The following is a 19072-nucleotide window of genomic DNA, read 5'->3' as shown; positions in this document are numbered from 1 at the left end:
TGAGAACTGTCCTCTGATATCACCTGGAAGGGATTCAGTCTGTTCCACCTGCTCCCAAAGGTGGAACCAGGAACAATGGATAGAAATTACAAAGAATCCAATGTAGTCTTACTGTAAAAACAAAAATTTCTTAACAGTTAGAATGACAGCTAGGTGGAGCAGTGGATGGAGTGCTAGACTTGAAGTCAAAAAGACCTGAGTTCAAATCCTGCCTCAAACACTTATGAGCTCTGACCCCAGGGAAGTCACTTAACTCAGCCTCAGATTCCTCATCTGTAAAATGGGGATAATAATAGCTCCTACCTCCCAGGGGTTGTTATGAGCATCAAATGAGTTAACATACTGAGCATCAAGTGAGTTAACAAGCTTTGCGAACCTTAAACCTTGAAGCATTCTATAAATACCAGCTGTTTTTACTATTATTATGTAAAAGTAGACTCTGCTGTATCAAGAGGGATTGGGTTTCCCCTTGTTAGAGGGATTCGGGCAATGGCTGGATGATCTTTTGTCAAGTTGGTCTACAAAGGATCCTGCGAAAAGCTTCTTGCAGAAGGTGGAATTTGAGCTGAATCTTGAGGGAAGTGAGGAGACAGAGGTAAGGCGGGAGAGCACTGGAGGATAGCCAGTGAAAAGGTACTGAGTCAAGAGGTGGATTGTCATGCTCAAGGAACAGCAAGAAGGCCTGTGTCACCGGATCATCGAGTGTTTGTAGGAAGACTGGAAATGTAGGAAGGGGCTGGGTTATGAAGAATTTTAAAAGCCAAACAGATGATTTTATATTTGATCCTGGGGTTAATAGGGAGCCACTGAATTTATTGAGAAGAGGGGTGATCTTTAGGAAGATCAGTTTGGCAGATGAGTGGAGGATGAACTAGAGTGAGGAGAATCGAAGGCAGAGAGGCCAGTCAGCAAACTACTGCAGTGGTCTAGGTAGGAGTTGTGAAGGATTTGCACCTGCACAGCTACTGTGTGAGTGTAAAAAAGTGTACATAAAGGAAAGACAGTGAAGGTGGGAATGACAAGATTTGGCCAAAAAAAATTGTTTTGAACATGTAGCGTAAATGTGAGAGAAGAGTCAAAGCTGACACTCAGCTTGTGAACATGGGTAGCTGAGAGGATGCTGGTGCCCTTAATAGTAAGGACTAAGGAGCAGTCAGACAGGTTGGAGGAGAACCAGGAGAGAGCAGTGTCACAAAAATCTCCACAAGAAGCATCAGAATGTAAGAATACCTCAAAGGTCCAATGAAACGTTTTGCTCCAATTGATGTCCCTGGTTGTTCAAGTGCTAGAGGAGAGAGTAGCCAGGAAATGAGGTTAATCTACAGTGTCAAAAGCTGCTCTTCATCAAGAAGAGTGAAAATTCAGAAAAGGCCCTTCAATTTGACAATTAAGTTAAATCATTAGTAATTTTGGAGGGAATAGTTTCAGTCAATGATCAAGTCAATCCAAGTTAGAAAGGATTTAGAATCAAGTAAGAGGGAAGGAAATAGAGGTATCCTGTGTAGATGGCTTTCTCAAGGAGTTTTCCCAAGAAAGGGAGGAGAGCTATAGAAGCTAGCTAGCAGAAGTGGTAAGATCAGGTGAGGGTTTTTTAAGGATGGTGGAGACTTGGGCATGTTTGTAGGCAGCTAGGAAAGAGCCAGTTGATAGGGAGAGATTGAAGATAAGTAAGACTATGAGGGTGATAAAGGGGGCAATTTGCTGGATTAGACAGGAAGGGATAGAGTCAAGGATGCATGCAGGAGCATTTACCTTGATGAGAAGAGGAACCTTTTCATGAAAGGTGGCCAATTCTGTGATTCACCTCCTTCATTTATCTTTTGTCTCCTTACTTATAGTATTGTGTGTTTAATAAATGTTAGTTGAGTTGAACTGAATCTTAGATTTGGACCCTCATTCTACCTTGTCAGAACTCTTCAGATCCAGACTCTGACAGTGAGTGAGTCTAGACAATCATCTTGATTTCGAAGACTTACAGTGCTTACTACAGTATCAAATATATAATCCTTTAGGGCAGAACTCAAGAAATACTTTTTGGTTGGTTTTTATAATTAGTAAATTCTCTCCATGAAAATAGTTAGAAACTTTTACATAAATTTAAGAAGGTCTAAAATAATTAAACTGACAAAGAACATATATTTTTCCCCATAAAAATATAAAAACTCCAGGTGATAGTTAACACTTTTTTGGAAGTACAGACTATAAGACCAACTTATAAAATACTGAGATCTGAAGGTTTCTAATGTCAAATGCACTTGATCTGAATATGTTTAGTAAATATATATATATATATTTTTACTTTTTTAAAAGTATTGTTTTAGAGACTGGAAACATGGCCTATGAATGTTGAAGTGGGTCATTGTGTAAAATAAATCACAAATTAATCTTTATGTTTTTCTTTTTATGTAAAATTTTTAAAAGAGCCAAAAGTACTTGAATTGACTCATTTAATTATATCATATTAAATAGATTCATTTGTGATACTTCACTTATTGTAATGTCGAAAATAAACATTGGCAATCATTGGCAGGGACTTGATATACAAATGACCCATACATGTGAACATGTAGTGAAGAAGCCCAAGTCCAGGGTCCCTGCCTACTATGGAGAAATGCTGTATTCCTCAGTTCTGAATACGTGGGCATTTGTTGGTCCAGTGTTTTCTTCTCTCATGCTGATAATTAAGTGCCAGAAATACTTTTCTGTCACTCCCAAAGGTGCTCCTGTCCCCAGATGCCACTGTTAGGCAGAGATCTGATCCTGGCATAACAAGTTAGAAATCAGAATGAATTTTCTTAAACAACATTACAAATTCTGGTTAGATGTACTTAAAATAGTACTATTAATAAAATGCTTTGGCTATATACTGGATTAAACATTTAACCATAATATTATTTCAGTGGGAAAATATGTGTAAAATTAGCAGATTGAGGTAGATAACTTTAGAGCTTCTATACAACTATGATCCTGCATCCTGAATTTCAAACAATTGACTTTCAAATGAATTTTTGGAACACAGGCTATTTGTACGTTAGAGAAAGCCTGTTTGCATATAGCTACAAAAATAGGTATTTTTAAAAATAGCATATAAGTATTTGATTTTTAAAAAAAGTAATGTAAATAAATATAAAGGATTATAAATTAAATCTAAAAACTTTAAGGTATACCTGTTTAAGTATTTCTTTGTGTTGAATGTTTCCAAGTTTTTATTTTTGTTCTTTGGGTTTTTGTTTTTATTTCTATTTACCTAATTTATTACATGAGGAGGTTGGACTACTAGATTATCTCTCAAGTTCCTTCCAGCTCTAAAATTCTATTATTCTATGATCCTTTTATCTTGGAATTAAAATTTAAAATGATTTCTGTTTTCAAATCCCTTAAAACTTATGGGGAAAAAGCAACTACAGACTCAGTGCACAATGTCTTCACTTACTTTAGAGGTACTAATTCATAGTAACATCAGTAATGTTTTAGGGGCGTTGCTTACTTGGATAGTCAAGAAAGTGGGAAAGAAATTGTAAGAAAATGGTCACTTTGAGTCTTTTGAATTGTGTATTTCATCAGTGACATTTTCTTCATTAACCTGGATTTCAAATCTCTACACACCTTCTTCATTCACTAGTCTTCTAGTGTACTAGAAGTACTCTGTGTATTGTTACCCATTTTACCAGAAAAATCCATAGCTGGATTAACTATGGTTAATCCATGATAATTATTTTAGAGAAATGTTATGAGATCTTATTCTTTTAATTCTATATTACTGTATTACTATTAATACTAACCTTAATATTTGTATCTAAAGAAACTTTTAATGTATTCACACATTTTTACCTAGAATGAACACAATTTATATATCAAAGTCAAATATAGACCTTACAGTATTCATATTTTATTTTCATTGGGTCAATTACTAGAGTATACATAGTAATGCATTCTGAATGTTTTTTCTTGTTCTTTGGAACAACAAACTATTGTTAATCCAAAAAGAAATAACTATTAATGTTAGAAGGAGAACGATGTATTAAGTGTAGTACAGGGCCAAAATTGAAATCATAACTTACATGACTGGTGACTACAGGGTCATAGTTATTAACTAAACAATCACCAAGTATTTATCAAGTGCTTACTTTGTGCTAACATTGTGGTAGGCCAAGATTTCTAAGACATGATCTCCTTCACACACACACACACACACACACACACACACACACACACGGTTTATAGTCTAGTTAAGGAGCCAAAATAAAATACCCATCAACTATGGATATCCCTCTGTCCTGAGTTCACTTTTCATTCTCTGTCTCTGGCTCTCTGGCTCTCTCTTATTACACATGATACGTACAACACATTGTCCTAGGAACTACAAAAATGTGTAAGACATTGTCTTGGCTGTTGAGACTAGTCTGTTTGGGGATACTTGGTTATGTTTTAGCTTTCATTGCCTCTCTGTATCATCTTCAGCCTTTCTCAGTTGTTCTTTTTTCTCTGCCCATAGGTCTTCCCTATACTAAAAAATACCCTTCCTTTGAACCTGCCCTGTCATCGTCCCTTTCCACCTGTAACAACTAACTTTCAAAAAAAAAATGTAGTCTATAATCACTGACTCTCTTTCTTTACTACTCATTTACTCATCAGCCTCCAATAATCTAGTTTGCATTGCTACGCCTGTATTGAAATTATTCTCTTCCAGGTCTTAGGTAAACTCATAATTGATAAAAACAATTAGCAATCTCAGTTATCTTCTTTGACCTGTTTGTAGCATCTGACCTTAATGACCATTCACTGCTTCTTCTTTCCCGATAATTCTTTCATATCCACTTTTGGGACATTTATTTCTCCTGTTTCTCCTACTTCTCTGAAAATTCCCTTTTATTTACTAAGAAGATTCCATTTCTTCTCCCCTCCCTTAAGTGTGGGCATCTCACAAGCTCTATCTTCAGATCTCTTTTTCTTATATTTCTTAATATTCTCTCCTTTAGCAATCACATCCACCCCCATGACTTCATTATCAAATCTATAAAGAGGACTCAAATATATATTTCCAGATCCAGATATTCCTGAGTACAGGTTTATATTTCCAAATGCCTGGCAGTCATCTCCATCTAGCTATCCCATCACTACCTCAAACTGAAGGTAGTATACTACCCTTACAAACTGATGAGTACCTCATTATCCTCCCTTCAAAACATGCCCTCCTTCATACCTCCCCTATGTGTTTGGATCATATCGCCATTGCCAAAGTCACCTAAGCACGGACCCTCTGAGTCACCTTGGCTCTACCCTTCCACTCACTCCTCCATGTCCAGTCATTTGTCAGGTTCTAGTTATCCTCTCTGCGCAAGATAACAAGCATCTGTCTTCTTTCTGTCTCCTTTATGACGGTGCTGGCTCAGAACCTTGCTGCCTCTCATGTGAACCGTTGTTGCTGAGACGGGTCAGTTGTGTCCACCTCTTCATGACCCCGTTTGAGGTTTTCGTGGCAAAGACGCTGGAGCGGTTTGCCATTTCCTTCTCCAGCTCGTTTAACAGATGAGGAAACTGAGGCAAACAAAGTGACATGCCCACTTTATCATTGTAACCTAAATGTTCTGTCTACCTCCAGTGTCTCCCCTCTTCAATTCATCCTTCATGCTACTGCCAAAGTGTTCTGTCTGATCAGGTCACTCCTAGCTCAAATACCCTCTTTGTTTCCCTCCCTCCCACCCCACATTGTTTTTGTAATAGAACATAAACTCCTTCACCTGGCGTTCAAGGTCTTCCAAAGTCTGGCTTCAGCCTCCCTTATTTTACAGTGGTATTCATCTAAAGTTCCAGCTAAACTGGACTCCTCATTCCCCTGTGTCCATGCTATCTTGTCGCTTCTCACTCCTTCCTTTGCACACAGCTCCCCATGCCTGGGACATTCCCTTTTCTGTCTCTACCTATTAAAATTCTCGTCTTCCTTCACGGCTGAGCTGAGGTATAACCTCATCCTGCTTTGATGCCTTCGCTGATCCTCCAGGGAAATGCATTCTTCCTTCTTATGCCCCTCTTTGACTTTTCCTGTTCAGTATAACTCATAATTATTTGTGTACATATTAGTTTAAGGGTTATTAACCTGTGGTCCATGTTCTTGAATGGAGGGAGGGGTTAAATCTTTACTTAAATATAGCTGATTTCCTTTGTAGTCCATTGTATTTTATTTTATACTTTTGAAAATATTGTTTGGGGGTGGAGCCAAAATGGCGGAGAGAAAGCAGTGACTTGCTTGAGTTCTCCCCCCAAACCCCTCCAAATAACTATAAAAAATGCCTCTAAACAAATTCTAAAGCAGCAGAACCCACAAAAGACAGACAGAAACAAATTTCCAGCCAAAGACAACCTGGATGGTTGCTTTGAAAGGTATATCGCGTGGGGCAGGGAGAGGAGCGCAGTTTGGTGTGGGTGCGCAGGCCACAGCAACCCTGGAGCAGGCCTCAGAGGACTGAATGGTAGGCAGCTGTGGCAGTTTCCAGACTTCTCAACCCATGAACGCCAAAGACAACTTAGAAGGTCAGTGGGAAAAGGTCAAGGAGAAGCTAGGTCTCAGTCGCAAGTTCTGAGCGCAGCCTCTGGGGCCTCAGCTGTTTCCTGAGCTTCCGGCCCACAGACTGAGGAGGAATCAAGTGGCTGATCAGAGGGGTATTGCAGGGATCTCTTTGCTAGTGCTGAGGCAGGAATCTCTTGCTTTACCGTGCTTGGATCTGGGTCACAGTTCTGAGGGGCGGTCCTGGAGCGAGGAGGAATGCTGGTGTGATGAAGCTTGTTGTGACGGTGGAGAGAAAACACCTCGCCCCTTATCATAGCACCTTGGAAGAACTGAAAATTTTCAGGTCCCTAGAAATATCTCTGAAAACAGCTATACAAACCCCCGAAGCGTGGGACAGTACATTCTCCACATTGGAAGCAGATTTTTTACCTTAACAAAGAGTTTAAAACTCAAGTAATTGGCCAGGATCATGAGTAAGCAGCACAATAAGAGTCAGACTATATTATCTTACTTTGGTGACAAAGAAGATCAAAACATGCAACCAGAAGAAGACAACGAAGCCAAAGCTCCTGCATCCAAAGCCTCCAAGAAAAATATGAATCAGTCCCAGGCCTTGGAAGAGCTCAAAAGGGATTTTGAGAAGCAAGTAAGAGAAGTAGAGGAAAACTGAGTGATGCAAGAAAATCATGAAAAACAAGTCAACAGCTTGCTAAAGGAGAACCCAAAAAATACTGAAGAAAATAACACTTTAAAAAATAGCCTAACCCAAATGGCAGAAGAAGTCCAAAAAGCCAATGAGGAGAAGAATGCCCTAAAAAGCAAAATTGGCCAAATGGAAAAGGAAGTCCAAAAGATTACTGAAGAAAATACTTCCTTAAAAATTAGAATAGAGCAATTGGAAGCTAGTGACTTTATGAGAAATCAAGACACTGTAAAACAAATCCAAAAGAATGAAAAATTAGAAAACAATGTGAAATATCTCATTGGAAAAACAACTGACCTGGAAAATAGATCCAGGAGAGAGAATTTAAAAATTATTGGACTCTCTGAAAGCCATGATCAAAGAAAGAGCCTAGACATCATCTTTCAAGAAATTATCCAGGGAAACTGCCCTGATATTTTAGAACCAGAGGGCAAAATAGAAATTGAAAGAATCCACTGATCTCCTCCTGAAAGAGATCCCCAAAGGAAAAGTCCTAGGAATATTGTAGCCAAATTCCAGAGTTCCCAGGTCAAGGAGAAAATATTACAAGCAGCCAGAAAGAAACACTTCATATATTGTGGAAACACAATCAGGATAACACAGGAATTAGCAGCTTCTACATTAAGGGACCGCAGGGCATGGAACATAGTATTCCAGAGGGCAAAGGAGATAGGATTACAACCAAGAATCACTTACCCAGCAAAACTGAGTATAATCCTGCAGGGGAAAAGATGGTCATTCAGTGAAATAGAGGACTTTCAAGCATTCTTGATGAAAAGACCAAAGCTGAATAGAAAATTTGATTTTCAAATACAAGACTCAAGTGGAACATGAAGAGGTAAACAGGAAAGAGAAAATCGTAAGAGACTTATTATGGTTGAACTGTTTATATTCCTGCATGGAAAGATGATATTTGTAACTCATGAGACCTTTGTCAATATTAGGGTAGTTGGAGGGGAAAAAATTATATGTACATATACATAGATATAGATAGATAGATAGATAGATAGATAGATAGATAGATAGATAGATAGATAGATAGATAGAGGGCACAGGGTGAGTTGAAAACGAAGGGGTCATATCTGGAGAATAAAATTAAGGGGTGAGAGAGGATTATACTAGGAAAAGGAGAAAGGGAGAGGTAGAATGGGGTAAATTATCTCACAAAAAAAAACCAGAAAAGAAAAGGCTCTTACACTGGAGAGGAAACGGGGGAAGGTAAGAGGGAATGAGTGAATCTTATTTTCATAAGATTTGACTTAAGGAGGGAATAACATACACACTCAATTGGGTATGTAAATCTGTCTTATCCTACAGGAAAATGGGGGGGGAGGGGACAAGAGAGTTGGGGGATGATAGAGAGGAGGGCAGATTGGGAAAGGGGGTAATCAGAAGCAAGTACTTCTGAGTAGGGACAGGGTCAAAAGCAAGAATAGAATAAATGGGGGGGTGGGATAGGATTAAGGGAAATAGAGTTAGTTTTTTACAACATATCTGCTATGGAAGTGTTTTGCATAACTGCACATATATAACCTATATTTAGTTGATTGCCTTATCAATGATGGTGGATGGGGAGGGAGGAAGGGAGAAAATTTGGAACCCAAAGTTTTAAAAACACATGTTTAAAAAAATGTTTTCACATGCAACTGGGAAATAAGAAATACAGGAAATGGGGTACAGACATCCATCCTGCCATATAGGAAAATTGAAGGGGAAGAGGGGGAGAGATAGAAGGGAAGGCAGACTAGGGAAGGGGGTATTCAGAATGCATGCCATCTTGGGGTGGGGGGAGGGGTGAGATGGGGTGAAAATTTGGAACTCAAAATCTTGTGGAAGTAAATGTTGAAAACAAAAAAATAAATTAAAATTACCATGAATTTTAAAAAAAAAAGTATTCTGCGAAGGGGCCTCACCAGAATGCCAGAAGGGTTTATGACATGAAGAAGTGAAGAACTCCAATATAATCATCTCCCTACTAGATAATAACTGATTAATAGCAAAGACTATCAATTTTCATTTATCTCCTCAGGGCCCTGTTTGTAGGCATTTAATAAATGTTGGTTGAATAGAATGGAAATCTTTTCCTCTCTTCTCCCCCCTTCACACGCACCCACCCCCCAATTCTCTTTCCCCAAAGCCAGTGATTTTTCCATTCTACCAAATTTCTTCCCTCAGGGGGCTTAGGAGGGGTGCTATATTCAAAAAACTGCCTGGGCTAAAACTGAGCAGTTTGTCTTTGAAAGGAATGGTTGGAGAGGGAAGTTTGAATCAACTTGTGGAAGGCCTTGTTTACCAGCAATATTATAATTTGCTAACATTATTATAATTCTGTTTATCGAACTTTAGCACAACACTTGAGTTATATTTCAGTTTGACTGATTGTTAGCAAAATATTCTCAGCTGAGCTGTGGTTTGTCATAGTAATAATAATAGATATCATATAGAACCTTAAGGTTTGCAAAGTGCTTTTACATGTATTATCTCATTTGAGCCTCACAACAACCCTAGGAAGTAAATGCTCGTATTATCCCCAGTTTACAGATGAGAAAATTCAGGCTAAGAGAGGGTAAGTGACTTTCCCAGAGTCACACAACTAGTAAGTGTTTGAAGCAGGACGTGAACTCAGGTCTAGCCTGATTCCAAGTCTGGCACTCTATGAACCATACCACCTAGCTGCCTCATAGTAGATGGTTAGGGGGGAGGGGGATGATGAGAAACCGTGTGTAAACAGCATAATACAAGCAGCATAAGTGAACAAAAAAATGAGAGTACAGTGATAAAGTGACATCACCAATAGCATTGTTCTATAAATTTGGAAGAAATTATCTTTTCATCCTATGGCTCATCCGATCATAGATGGAGAACTGGAAGGGACCTCGGAGACCATCCAGTTAAGCCCCTTCATTTTTCCGATGAAGAAACTGAAGCCCAGTGAGGTTGTGACTTGTCCAGGCTCATGCATGTCTGACTTCAGAGTCCCCTGTTCTTCCCATTATACCTCCATGACTCCATGCCTCTGAGTAATCTGACTCTCACCCACTCTATGAGAATCACTGGAGAAGATGAAAAGGAACAAAATTGTGATTTTTTTTTTAAACTTTATAACTGTGCTTTGTTAAACAGTGAACATGGGGATGATTTTGTGGAAAGAGGAAGGTAAAGTTGAAAACCTTAAGTATTCAAGGTAATTTTTTATTTGCTAAGGGCCTACACCACTTAAGTTCAGTATTCATCATTCTCCCATTTATCAGAGCAATAAGGAAGATGTGAAGACAATAACATAAGGCAGTTGAACATTGCAATCACTGAGAAGAATTAGAGAAATTAGATCTGTGTTCTTTAAAACACGCAATGATAAAATATACCGATTGCTAGAAGTAATAGAAGGATAACTGCTGGAGAGTTCAATCTGTCATTACATTTATAAAGGAGGCACAAATATTAATCACGTAGCTTTGTTTAACTTGTTCCACAATTTGTTGATCAAACTGTTATTTAAACTCTGGCATTATTTTAAAAGAGGCACTTCTCCATCAGTTAATCAGTGAATTTGTTTGAATCTTGAAGATTCTTGGGTTCTTGTTTTTTTCAGTGAAAGTTTTTGTCACCCAGTTCCAGAAGGAGTTGTGTCCAAGATGCTCAAGCCGTCATTACTAAAATTCTTGTTCAAACTAATGAAAAGTGAAGTCCAGCATCTGAATCACAAGTGAGTTTTACACGAAGGATCATTTCTTCCTCCGTTTGCATTGTTCTTGTGTGCCCGTTTCCTACTTTATTTCTAAAGTTTTGTCCAGGAAGTCAATCATCTTTCATGTCTATTTCGGTCCAGTTATTTAAGGTTGGATTGTTGTTCTGAGTTTTGGGGTTTTGTTTTGTTTTTTTTTTAAAGTTTTTGGCATTAAATATTAATTCTGTCAGCAGTAGAGTAATGGTTTATCTCGTCTTTTTTCTGTTTCACAGTTCACATTTTATTTTCACCAAGTTATACATTTGAATAGGTGTTTAATTTTGTATCATAAAGGTGTGAGGCTTTTCATTTTTCAGGTTTTAATTTTTTATTCTTTAGTAATTGAATGCTTAAGTGAAAAATCCTTCTTGGGCATAACACTGATTTATTCAGTTTGTACATGTAAATGTTGAAAAGTTTCATCTCCACATTCTGAAATTGAACATCCAATACATATACATTATTGGTTGTTTTATAGCCTGATACTATGTTTTTTCATCTCTACTTCATTATTATAATTCTGTTTATCCAACTTTAGCACAACATTTGAATTATTTCAGTTTGACTGATTGTCATTGTTACTTTACATATGACTCATCAAAAATAGTGATAGTTCTATATTTAAAAATTGCTAAACTTGTTTGTGTTTTGACAAGAGACTTGATATTTTCTCCCAAGTAACTACAATAATCAAATTAACTTACATTTAAGTTTTGTTCATTTTTTTCCTAGGTTATATGAAGAGGCAGATTCTCAGAGCCTAAAAGTCCCAGAACAGTCCTTTCTTCTTAAAACCTTCTGGTCTGGAAATGAAACCTCAGTATTTTTTACTGAGCCAATAATTAAGCTTTTGGATTGGACTATATATTCTCAAAAAGAAAAATTCAGATCTAACAATGTGAGTAGAATTTGCCTTACCATGATGACTAAAAATAACTTTAAAAAGTGCTTTTGATCATTCATTCTTTTCTCTGCCTTTCCTGCCTCTCTCTTTTACTCTTCTTTGGGGTAAAAATGTATATATCTCTGCCATACATGCATAAGCCTATCTATTTGCAACTGAGTTTTAGAATGAAAAGTCTGGGATTAAAGGCTATAGACAATACCTACTAAGTGTAAGATGCTAATTACATGCTATTATTACTTGCTGTTTCTAATCTTTTCACTTTATGTACATTTCAGTGCATAAAGAAAACAGATAAAGAGACGTGCCAAACCATAAAGGTTTTCAGAATGTGACTGGGAAAATAACAAATGAATTCTAAAAAAAAAAATCTTAAAGGCTATCAAGGGATCATTATTCTAGTTTCTTATCTTGACCAGTGCCTCCCATCCTAGTCATTCTTTCTCTCTACACACACACCCAATAGTCTTTTTCCTGCAGTTCAGGCAATTAAAGTAGCAGTTGAACTTAGTTCTTATTTTCCTAACTCTTGGAAGATCATAGACATTAGCTTCTCAGACAGTTCCAAATTTTATCTGTTGTTCTCAATTTCTCTCTGTCAATTCAAATATTGCTATGATTTCTCATTCCCTAAATTAGTTATAATAGATCCATTTTTTACGTGGGTCCGTCTTTGACTTTTTGTCCTAACTTATACTTTGATAGTTGATAGGCTGTCTGATTAGCAGTAAAAACAGGACAAAAAAACATTTCTACTTACCCTGCTTGCAAAAGGGAAAGGAGGAAGGGATCTATCAGGCTGCAGGCTTGAGCAGTGAATGGAAGAGGGGTGGTTGGAGAGTCACTATGGGCTACTTCCTTAATCTCATTTAAACATTAATAGTGTTAGTTTCCTAGTGACCACTGTCCAACTGAACTTTAAATCTGCTTTGGGTTAAAGAATTTTTTTGCTTGATGATTTGGTGCATACTAAAGAATCTAAGGTATGAAGGTATGACTTGATACTTAACTCTTGAAAATATTAAGTAATGAGGCTCCATCTCACATTCTGCAGATTGGCTGGGATGACAAAAAGTAGGAATAGTCAGTGTTGAAAGAGCTGTGGAAAGACAAGAACACTGATATATTTTTGATAGAGCTATGAAGTGGTCTAATCATTCCAGTTAACAACTTTGAATTATGATAATAAAGTGCCTAAAATATCCATACCCTTTGATCTGCAAATTCTTCTATCTGACATATACCCCAAGGTGATCAAAGAGAGAAAACATTAAAATATTTTATAGTAGCAATTTTTGTAGAAGCAAATAACTCTAATCAAAGTGGATGCCCACTAACTAGTGAATAGCTAAGCAAATTATGGTACATGAATGTAATGGAATATTATTGCACGGTGAGAAATGGTGACTGTGAAAATTATAGAGAAGCATGAGACGTACATGAAGTGATGCACAATTAAATAAGTAGAACCAGTAAAACAAGAAACACAGTTACAGTAATATAAGTGGAGAGAACTCCCATCCACCCTCTACCCACCAAAAAAACCCCTAAATAGAATATATTTATAATAACCAAGCCTGGTCCCTAAGAAGAGTTCAGAAAAACAATGAGTATGTAACATTGCCTATACCTGCAGACTGAATATATGTATTTTTTAAGTTTTGTTGAACTGATTTTTTTTTTCCTCTCCCTTATTCTTTGTTACATAAGATGACTTTCTGGGGGAGAGGACTATGCATGTGTGTGTGTGAATGTGTACTTACCTACACTTATGCATATGTATGTATTCATATATTTATATGAAATGAAAATTATATAAAAACAAAAGGTTTTAGTAATATTTCTTTAGAAAGGAATAAAAACTCACTAGATATGAACCTTGCTGTCAAAGGAAAATAAATTTAGAACCATGACTTCTCTGAATGTAGTAATGAGTTATTTGGTTATATATGTTCTGCTGTATAATTTTGATGTGAAACTCCTCATTGACTCTTGATCGTCTCCAATTTCTCAGTGTCTCTGAGTTCAGCCTCCTTTTTTATTGTGAAAAACTTAGATGCATTTGGGTCAAAGTTGCCACATTGACCCAAACCAAGTCACATCCCACAAACATTTATGCTTTACTTTGGTACTCTAAGGAGCCTTATGTATATGAGTACTTCCTCTAATGATGTAGATTACAGCCCATGCACACCTTCTCATTCTGTTTTGTTCTTTTCCATATGAAAAATTCTTTGTAGAGAATGCTGTATATAATCTTGTGGGTCTTTTACATTTCAAAGATATCAGTGTAGCATCTGGGCTATTCATTATACCAACCTCTCAGCCAGTCTACTAGAATTAGTGAGAATATTAATATGATCTCATTAATTCCCATGTGAACTTAAATGACAAACTCAAATGACAAAAATCAGGAAGACCTGAGTTCATATCAGGCCTCAGACTCTTACTAGCTGTGTGACCCTGAGCAAGTCACTTTGTCTCTTTCTGCCTCCAATTTGCTCATCTATAAAACAAGGATAATAATAACACCTACCCCACAGGGTTTTTGTGGTGATCAAATGAAACAGTATCTGTAGAGTGTTTTGCAAACCTTAAAGCAGTATATAAATGTTAGCTGAAGTGATGGTGACAGTGACAGTTGTCTGGCTTTTTAAAAAAAAATACAGGAAATTATATTAAGGTATAAAGGCAGGAGATAGCAATTTGAGTCTGAACCATCATAGCACCTATGACCATTTTCAGGGTTACACAGGACATCCAAAGCAGAGTCTATTATTAGGTTTTTATTTACCTATGAGTTGTGTGAAAAGAAAGTACAGAAGCTTGTACACATCTGTCAGTACATGGTTCATAGTGTCCATGTGTAGGAACTGATGATGAGTATTTTGAATATCTGCTTCCTTAACCCATATTGTAGTATTCTAACACAATTTTCATGATTGATAAAGAGAACCACTACCAAAGTGTGTATAATTTCTCACCAAAATACATTTTAACAGTAGTATTTTACATTTACATAATACTGTAGTTCGTGATGTGTTTTATATGTGACATCTCACTTGATCCTGAGAGCTATTACTGTAAAGGTGGCATGTACTATACCAGTTTCACAGGTGAGGAGACAGATGTTCAGAGTAGAGAAGTATCTTGCCGAAAGTCATGTAGCCAGTAAGAGACTGAATTGGGACTTGAAAACAGGTCTTAGGATCCAAAAACCAGAGCTTTTCACTGTATGTATCACACTGCATTTTATTACAGTTATTTCAGGGATGACATTGCATTTAGCTCAAGTTGTTATAAAAAGTTTGAGACTAGTTGGATATTTAAACTTTCTAATCAGAAGGAACTATTCATCTAAAGTGGAACAGAATCCCAAGGGAGTAATGAAGTAAATGTGATGTATAACATCTTACACATCTAATGCATTCTCAATAGCCCTGCTCGTATACATGGAGGTGACCATATGTTGTCAGAAGCTATTTTAACATAGCAGAGTCTTTGGGAGGTCCTACAGAGCTAATAAGACATCAAGTGTGATCCCCAAAACAAACACTGTCTGTTGTCCATAAAAAGGGCCACGTTCCAAGGGTTTTCATTACCAGAAAATTGCCTTTTAGAAATTGGGTTTTTCAAACCATACAACCCCAAAAACCCACTTATTAAGGCAGAGATACAACATAGTTTGCAGTGGTGGACAGTTACTCCCAGATGAAATTACAAAGATTCTTGAAGGGTGGAAATATATATGTAAAATGATGCATAGCACCAGAAATATGATGGTACTATATTTCCTTAGTTTTTCTATTTCATATTAGTGAGATAACAAATCACAACTGTGGAAACAGAAACATGTAATGAATGATATGTGTCTGGAATTTCAGGCAAGTCCCAATTGAAGCTTGTTTCCTTCTGAGGTCATGCCTCAAGGTGAATGATGCTGCTTGTATCAGTGCAACATGCATGGTTAGGATGCACCAGACCTCCACGGAGAATATTCCCAGTAACAACACATCCAAGCTTGTTCATTAAATAAATATATAGCAAAACTATTTTCAAAGTACTGACCACAAATTAGCTATGCTATTATTTGTCTATATAATGTGCATAAAATGGCAGGCTTTCAAATTAACAGGAAAATTTCTAAATACTGAATGATAATATAGAAAGCTGCTTTGGATCTCCTTTTTTCAGTCCCTGATAGGAGCTCTAAGGTTTAGCCTCAGCCCAACCTGAGGTCTCCTTCAGTGCAATTTCAGCCCCCTCAGAGCCTTGAGCATGTCAGAAAAGTCTCCTTTTAAGATATTCACTCTACCTGACCATATTTGTGGATACTCCATAGTGTGGATACCCACACTATGTAGAAATATTTTAGCTAAGGATTTCTTAAAGTTCACCTGCATTTTTTTTTTTAACTCATATAATAACCAGTCAGGAGAAGGCAGCATGTTAGGTGAAACTCCTTAGAAGAGGACAGAACACACCTTACAGGATGAGGAGGACCTTCCATTTATAGGACAGGAAGGGAGGAAGATGATGTCTGTCATTGTAGGCAATACACCTGTTGAAGTACCAATGTCCTGTAATCTCCAAATCAAACAACATTCTCCTAAATCAGATCAAATTTCATCATACCAAGTCATCACAACCTGGAGGAGACAAAAGGAAACTATCGTGATCTCTGTCAGTTTTACCTGCAGCCAGTAGGAATCTAATTTTAGAATGTTTTTGCCATTACTCCCAAGGTACCGTTGACCCTTCCTGTTACTCGGTTAGTAAAACCATTATGCACGCTGCCAAGAAAGCCTGAAAGGGTAGCATTTTACATGTAGGCTGGTCTCAAGTCTTACTGACCTTGTTCAGCATCAGAAACCTCAGTATTAACACTGTAAACTTTCCTGTTCATTAATTTGTTTGTAATTTACATGTGGAAAGGTCTGACGTAGACTTTCATTTATTAAATACTTCCTAGTTGCAAAGCAGTGTATTCAAAGATAATTGAGACAGTCCCTTAGTGCTTAGTGCCTAAAATATATGTGCCTTAACTTTTAATATATTTTTCTGCACTTGGATAAACTTAATAGCTGTTTAGGGGGGTGGGGCAGGGTGTCATACAATAATAACACTTACCTCCCAAGGTGGTTGTGTGGATCAAGTGAGATAATAATTGTAATGCACTTAGCACAATTCCTTGTACAAAGTAAGTGCTATATAAATTTAGCTATTATTATATAATGCCAGTTGCTTGACCAGGCTTAGGGGCAAGGGACAGTAGGAGATGAGCAGAATAATGCCTGTTCAATATCAAAGCATTAGTTTGCTGTCAATTTTAGGATTTCATTTAGGCAGTTGTCAGAGATATGATTTAAATAGCTGTGTGGTTTTTGTTTTTGATTTGTTTTTAATTGGCTCCTGGCATCTGTTCTAAGATTCGGGGGCTAAACAGGGAATTTGCTCTGCAAAAAAAGTACATAGTGTGTTCTCTGTACCTTGTCCCCTTGTCCTGGCCACAGTCCTATGATTCAGGTAATTGGGGACTCAGGCCCCTTACTATGTGACGATTGAAACTGGTGAGTAGGCACTCTCAATGTGTGTATCTGGCTTAAAAAGAAGCATGGTTGTATAAGGGTACAGAAACAGAAAACACTCATTATAACTAGAACTAAATATAGTACTCTCATCTTTAAATGAGAGGATGCAGGATAGAGCTGGTAACTTCTTTATAGATTATCAAGTGCTTGCTCAGCTTAACCTGCCTTTCATTTATTTTTTTAAATGCTAAAATCATTATAGATAAAAAGGTGTTTTCACTCTGTGGAACATTTCTTCCATTTGATTGTATTAGATGAAACTGCTCATTATATCTGAAGACAATAATATAGACCGCAGCATTTTTCACAGTTTACTAAATCACCAAAGGACTACTACCAATGTGAAAATGCTTAGAAAGCAGACTAAAGTTGTAAATAGTAACAGATTTTATGTACTTAGCTTGAAGATTTTCATTACACTTTATAAACAAGAGCAACATATTTGTTTAGCAGTTACTGCCACGTAAATTGTAGTGTTATTAGGTATTAGAGAACTAGCCTTAAACATTTCAAATTAGTATTTTATTTCTTAAGACTTGATTAGGATTTTTTATTCATATGAACTTTTTCTATTAAGTTAATTTTCACAGCTAGAATTCATTCTTGTACTTAATTCAATCTCTTTGGCAGTTTTCAATTTAAAGAATTCCATGCATGTTCACAGACATCACTTTCAGTAGGGTAAAGCATTTTGTTTCTTGATTTACAGCATTGAAGCATTCAATTTAAGTCATTAGCTAAACAGAAGTCCTCAGTTTATGCTAATGTTGTTTTGTCATAATGTCAATCAGCCAGTCTTGCCAAATGACATTGTGGCAGTGAATTTCATTGTCATGAATCTGAGAGTGCTTTGGGCTTTCCTTGGCAAAGGGCAGAGGTGGGGTGTGTCTCTCATTTTGAAGGAGCTGCAAATTCAACCATGGGCAACAGCTACAGAGCTTACTAGCTTGTCTGTATCATTTCTCCTTAGGACACCCTTATACAGCACATAGAGGTAGTTCTAGAATTGCAGAACACAAGGAAACCAAATAAGGCTATATGCCTTTTATACTTTTATAAAGTATCCCTTCAGTCTTCAACTATTGGTTTTTCTTTTCTTTTTCTTTTTTTTGTTTCTTCCTTCCTTTCTTCTCTTTTTTCTTGTAATTGTCAGTAAGAGAGAGAAGGTAGTGTGATATAATGGATAAAGTCAGTGGCTCTGGAGTCAGAGAACCTGGGTTCATATCCATCCTCTGATACTTTTTACTTTTGTGTGACCTTGGCCAAGTTATTATTCCTCAGCCTCTTCATCTATAAATGAAAAGGTTATATCAGATGGCCTCTGTGATCTCTTTGAGCTGTCCAACTATGATCTAATGTTGGCTGCCATCTTTTTCCTAAAATTCCTGTGATATCTTTTCCTTCATCTTCTTATCTTGCTACAATGAAAAGAAATAAAACTATTCTTTAAAGAGAATCTTAAATATTATCTAGTTAAACCTCTTTATTTTACAAATGGGAAAACTATGCTTCAGAAACATCCTCACTTAGCAGAATTCACATTGCTGTTCTGTGATAGAGCTCTAATTATGGCCCAGGTTATCTAGCTCCTAATTATGGATTCTTTCTGCTACAACACTCTCTCTCTCCTGTGTTAAAA

The 19072-nt window shown here is 37.0% G+C and overlaps 1 protein-coding gene across 11 annotated transcripts in view; it reads left to right on the top strand.

Moving 5' to 3' along the window:
* SLF1 (SMC5-SMC6 complex localization factor 1) overlaps window positions 1–19072 on the top strand; it is a 97776-nt gene that overhangs the window by 49816 nt on the left and 28888 nt on the right. For all 11 annotated transcript variants that reach the window (XM_027864290.1, XM_027864294.1, XM_027864284.1 and 8 more), the window contains 2 exons: window positions 10804–10917; window positions 11671–11836. In XM_027864290.1, the coding sequence (XP_027720091.1) occupies window positions 10804–10917; window positions 11671–11836 (280 nt within the window). The remainder of the gene's footprint in view (window positions 1–10803; window positions 10918–11670; window positions 11837–19072) is intronic.

Source organism: Vombatus ursinus, unplaced genomic scaffold (genome assembly GCF_900497805.2).
Source record: "Vombatus ursinus unplaced genomic scaffold, bare-nosed wombat genome assembly UNPS02014774.1, whole genome shotgun sequence".
Taxonomy (NCBI): Eukaryota; Metazoa; Chordata; class Mammalia; order Diprotodontia; family Vombatidae; genus Vombatus; species Vombatus ursinus.
The sequence above is the reverse complement of the archived record's forward strand: the minus strand, read 5'-3'. Positions and strand labels throughout refer to the sequence as shown.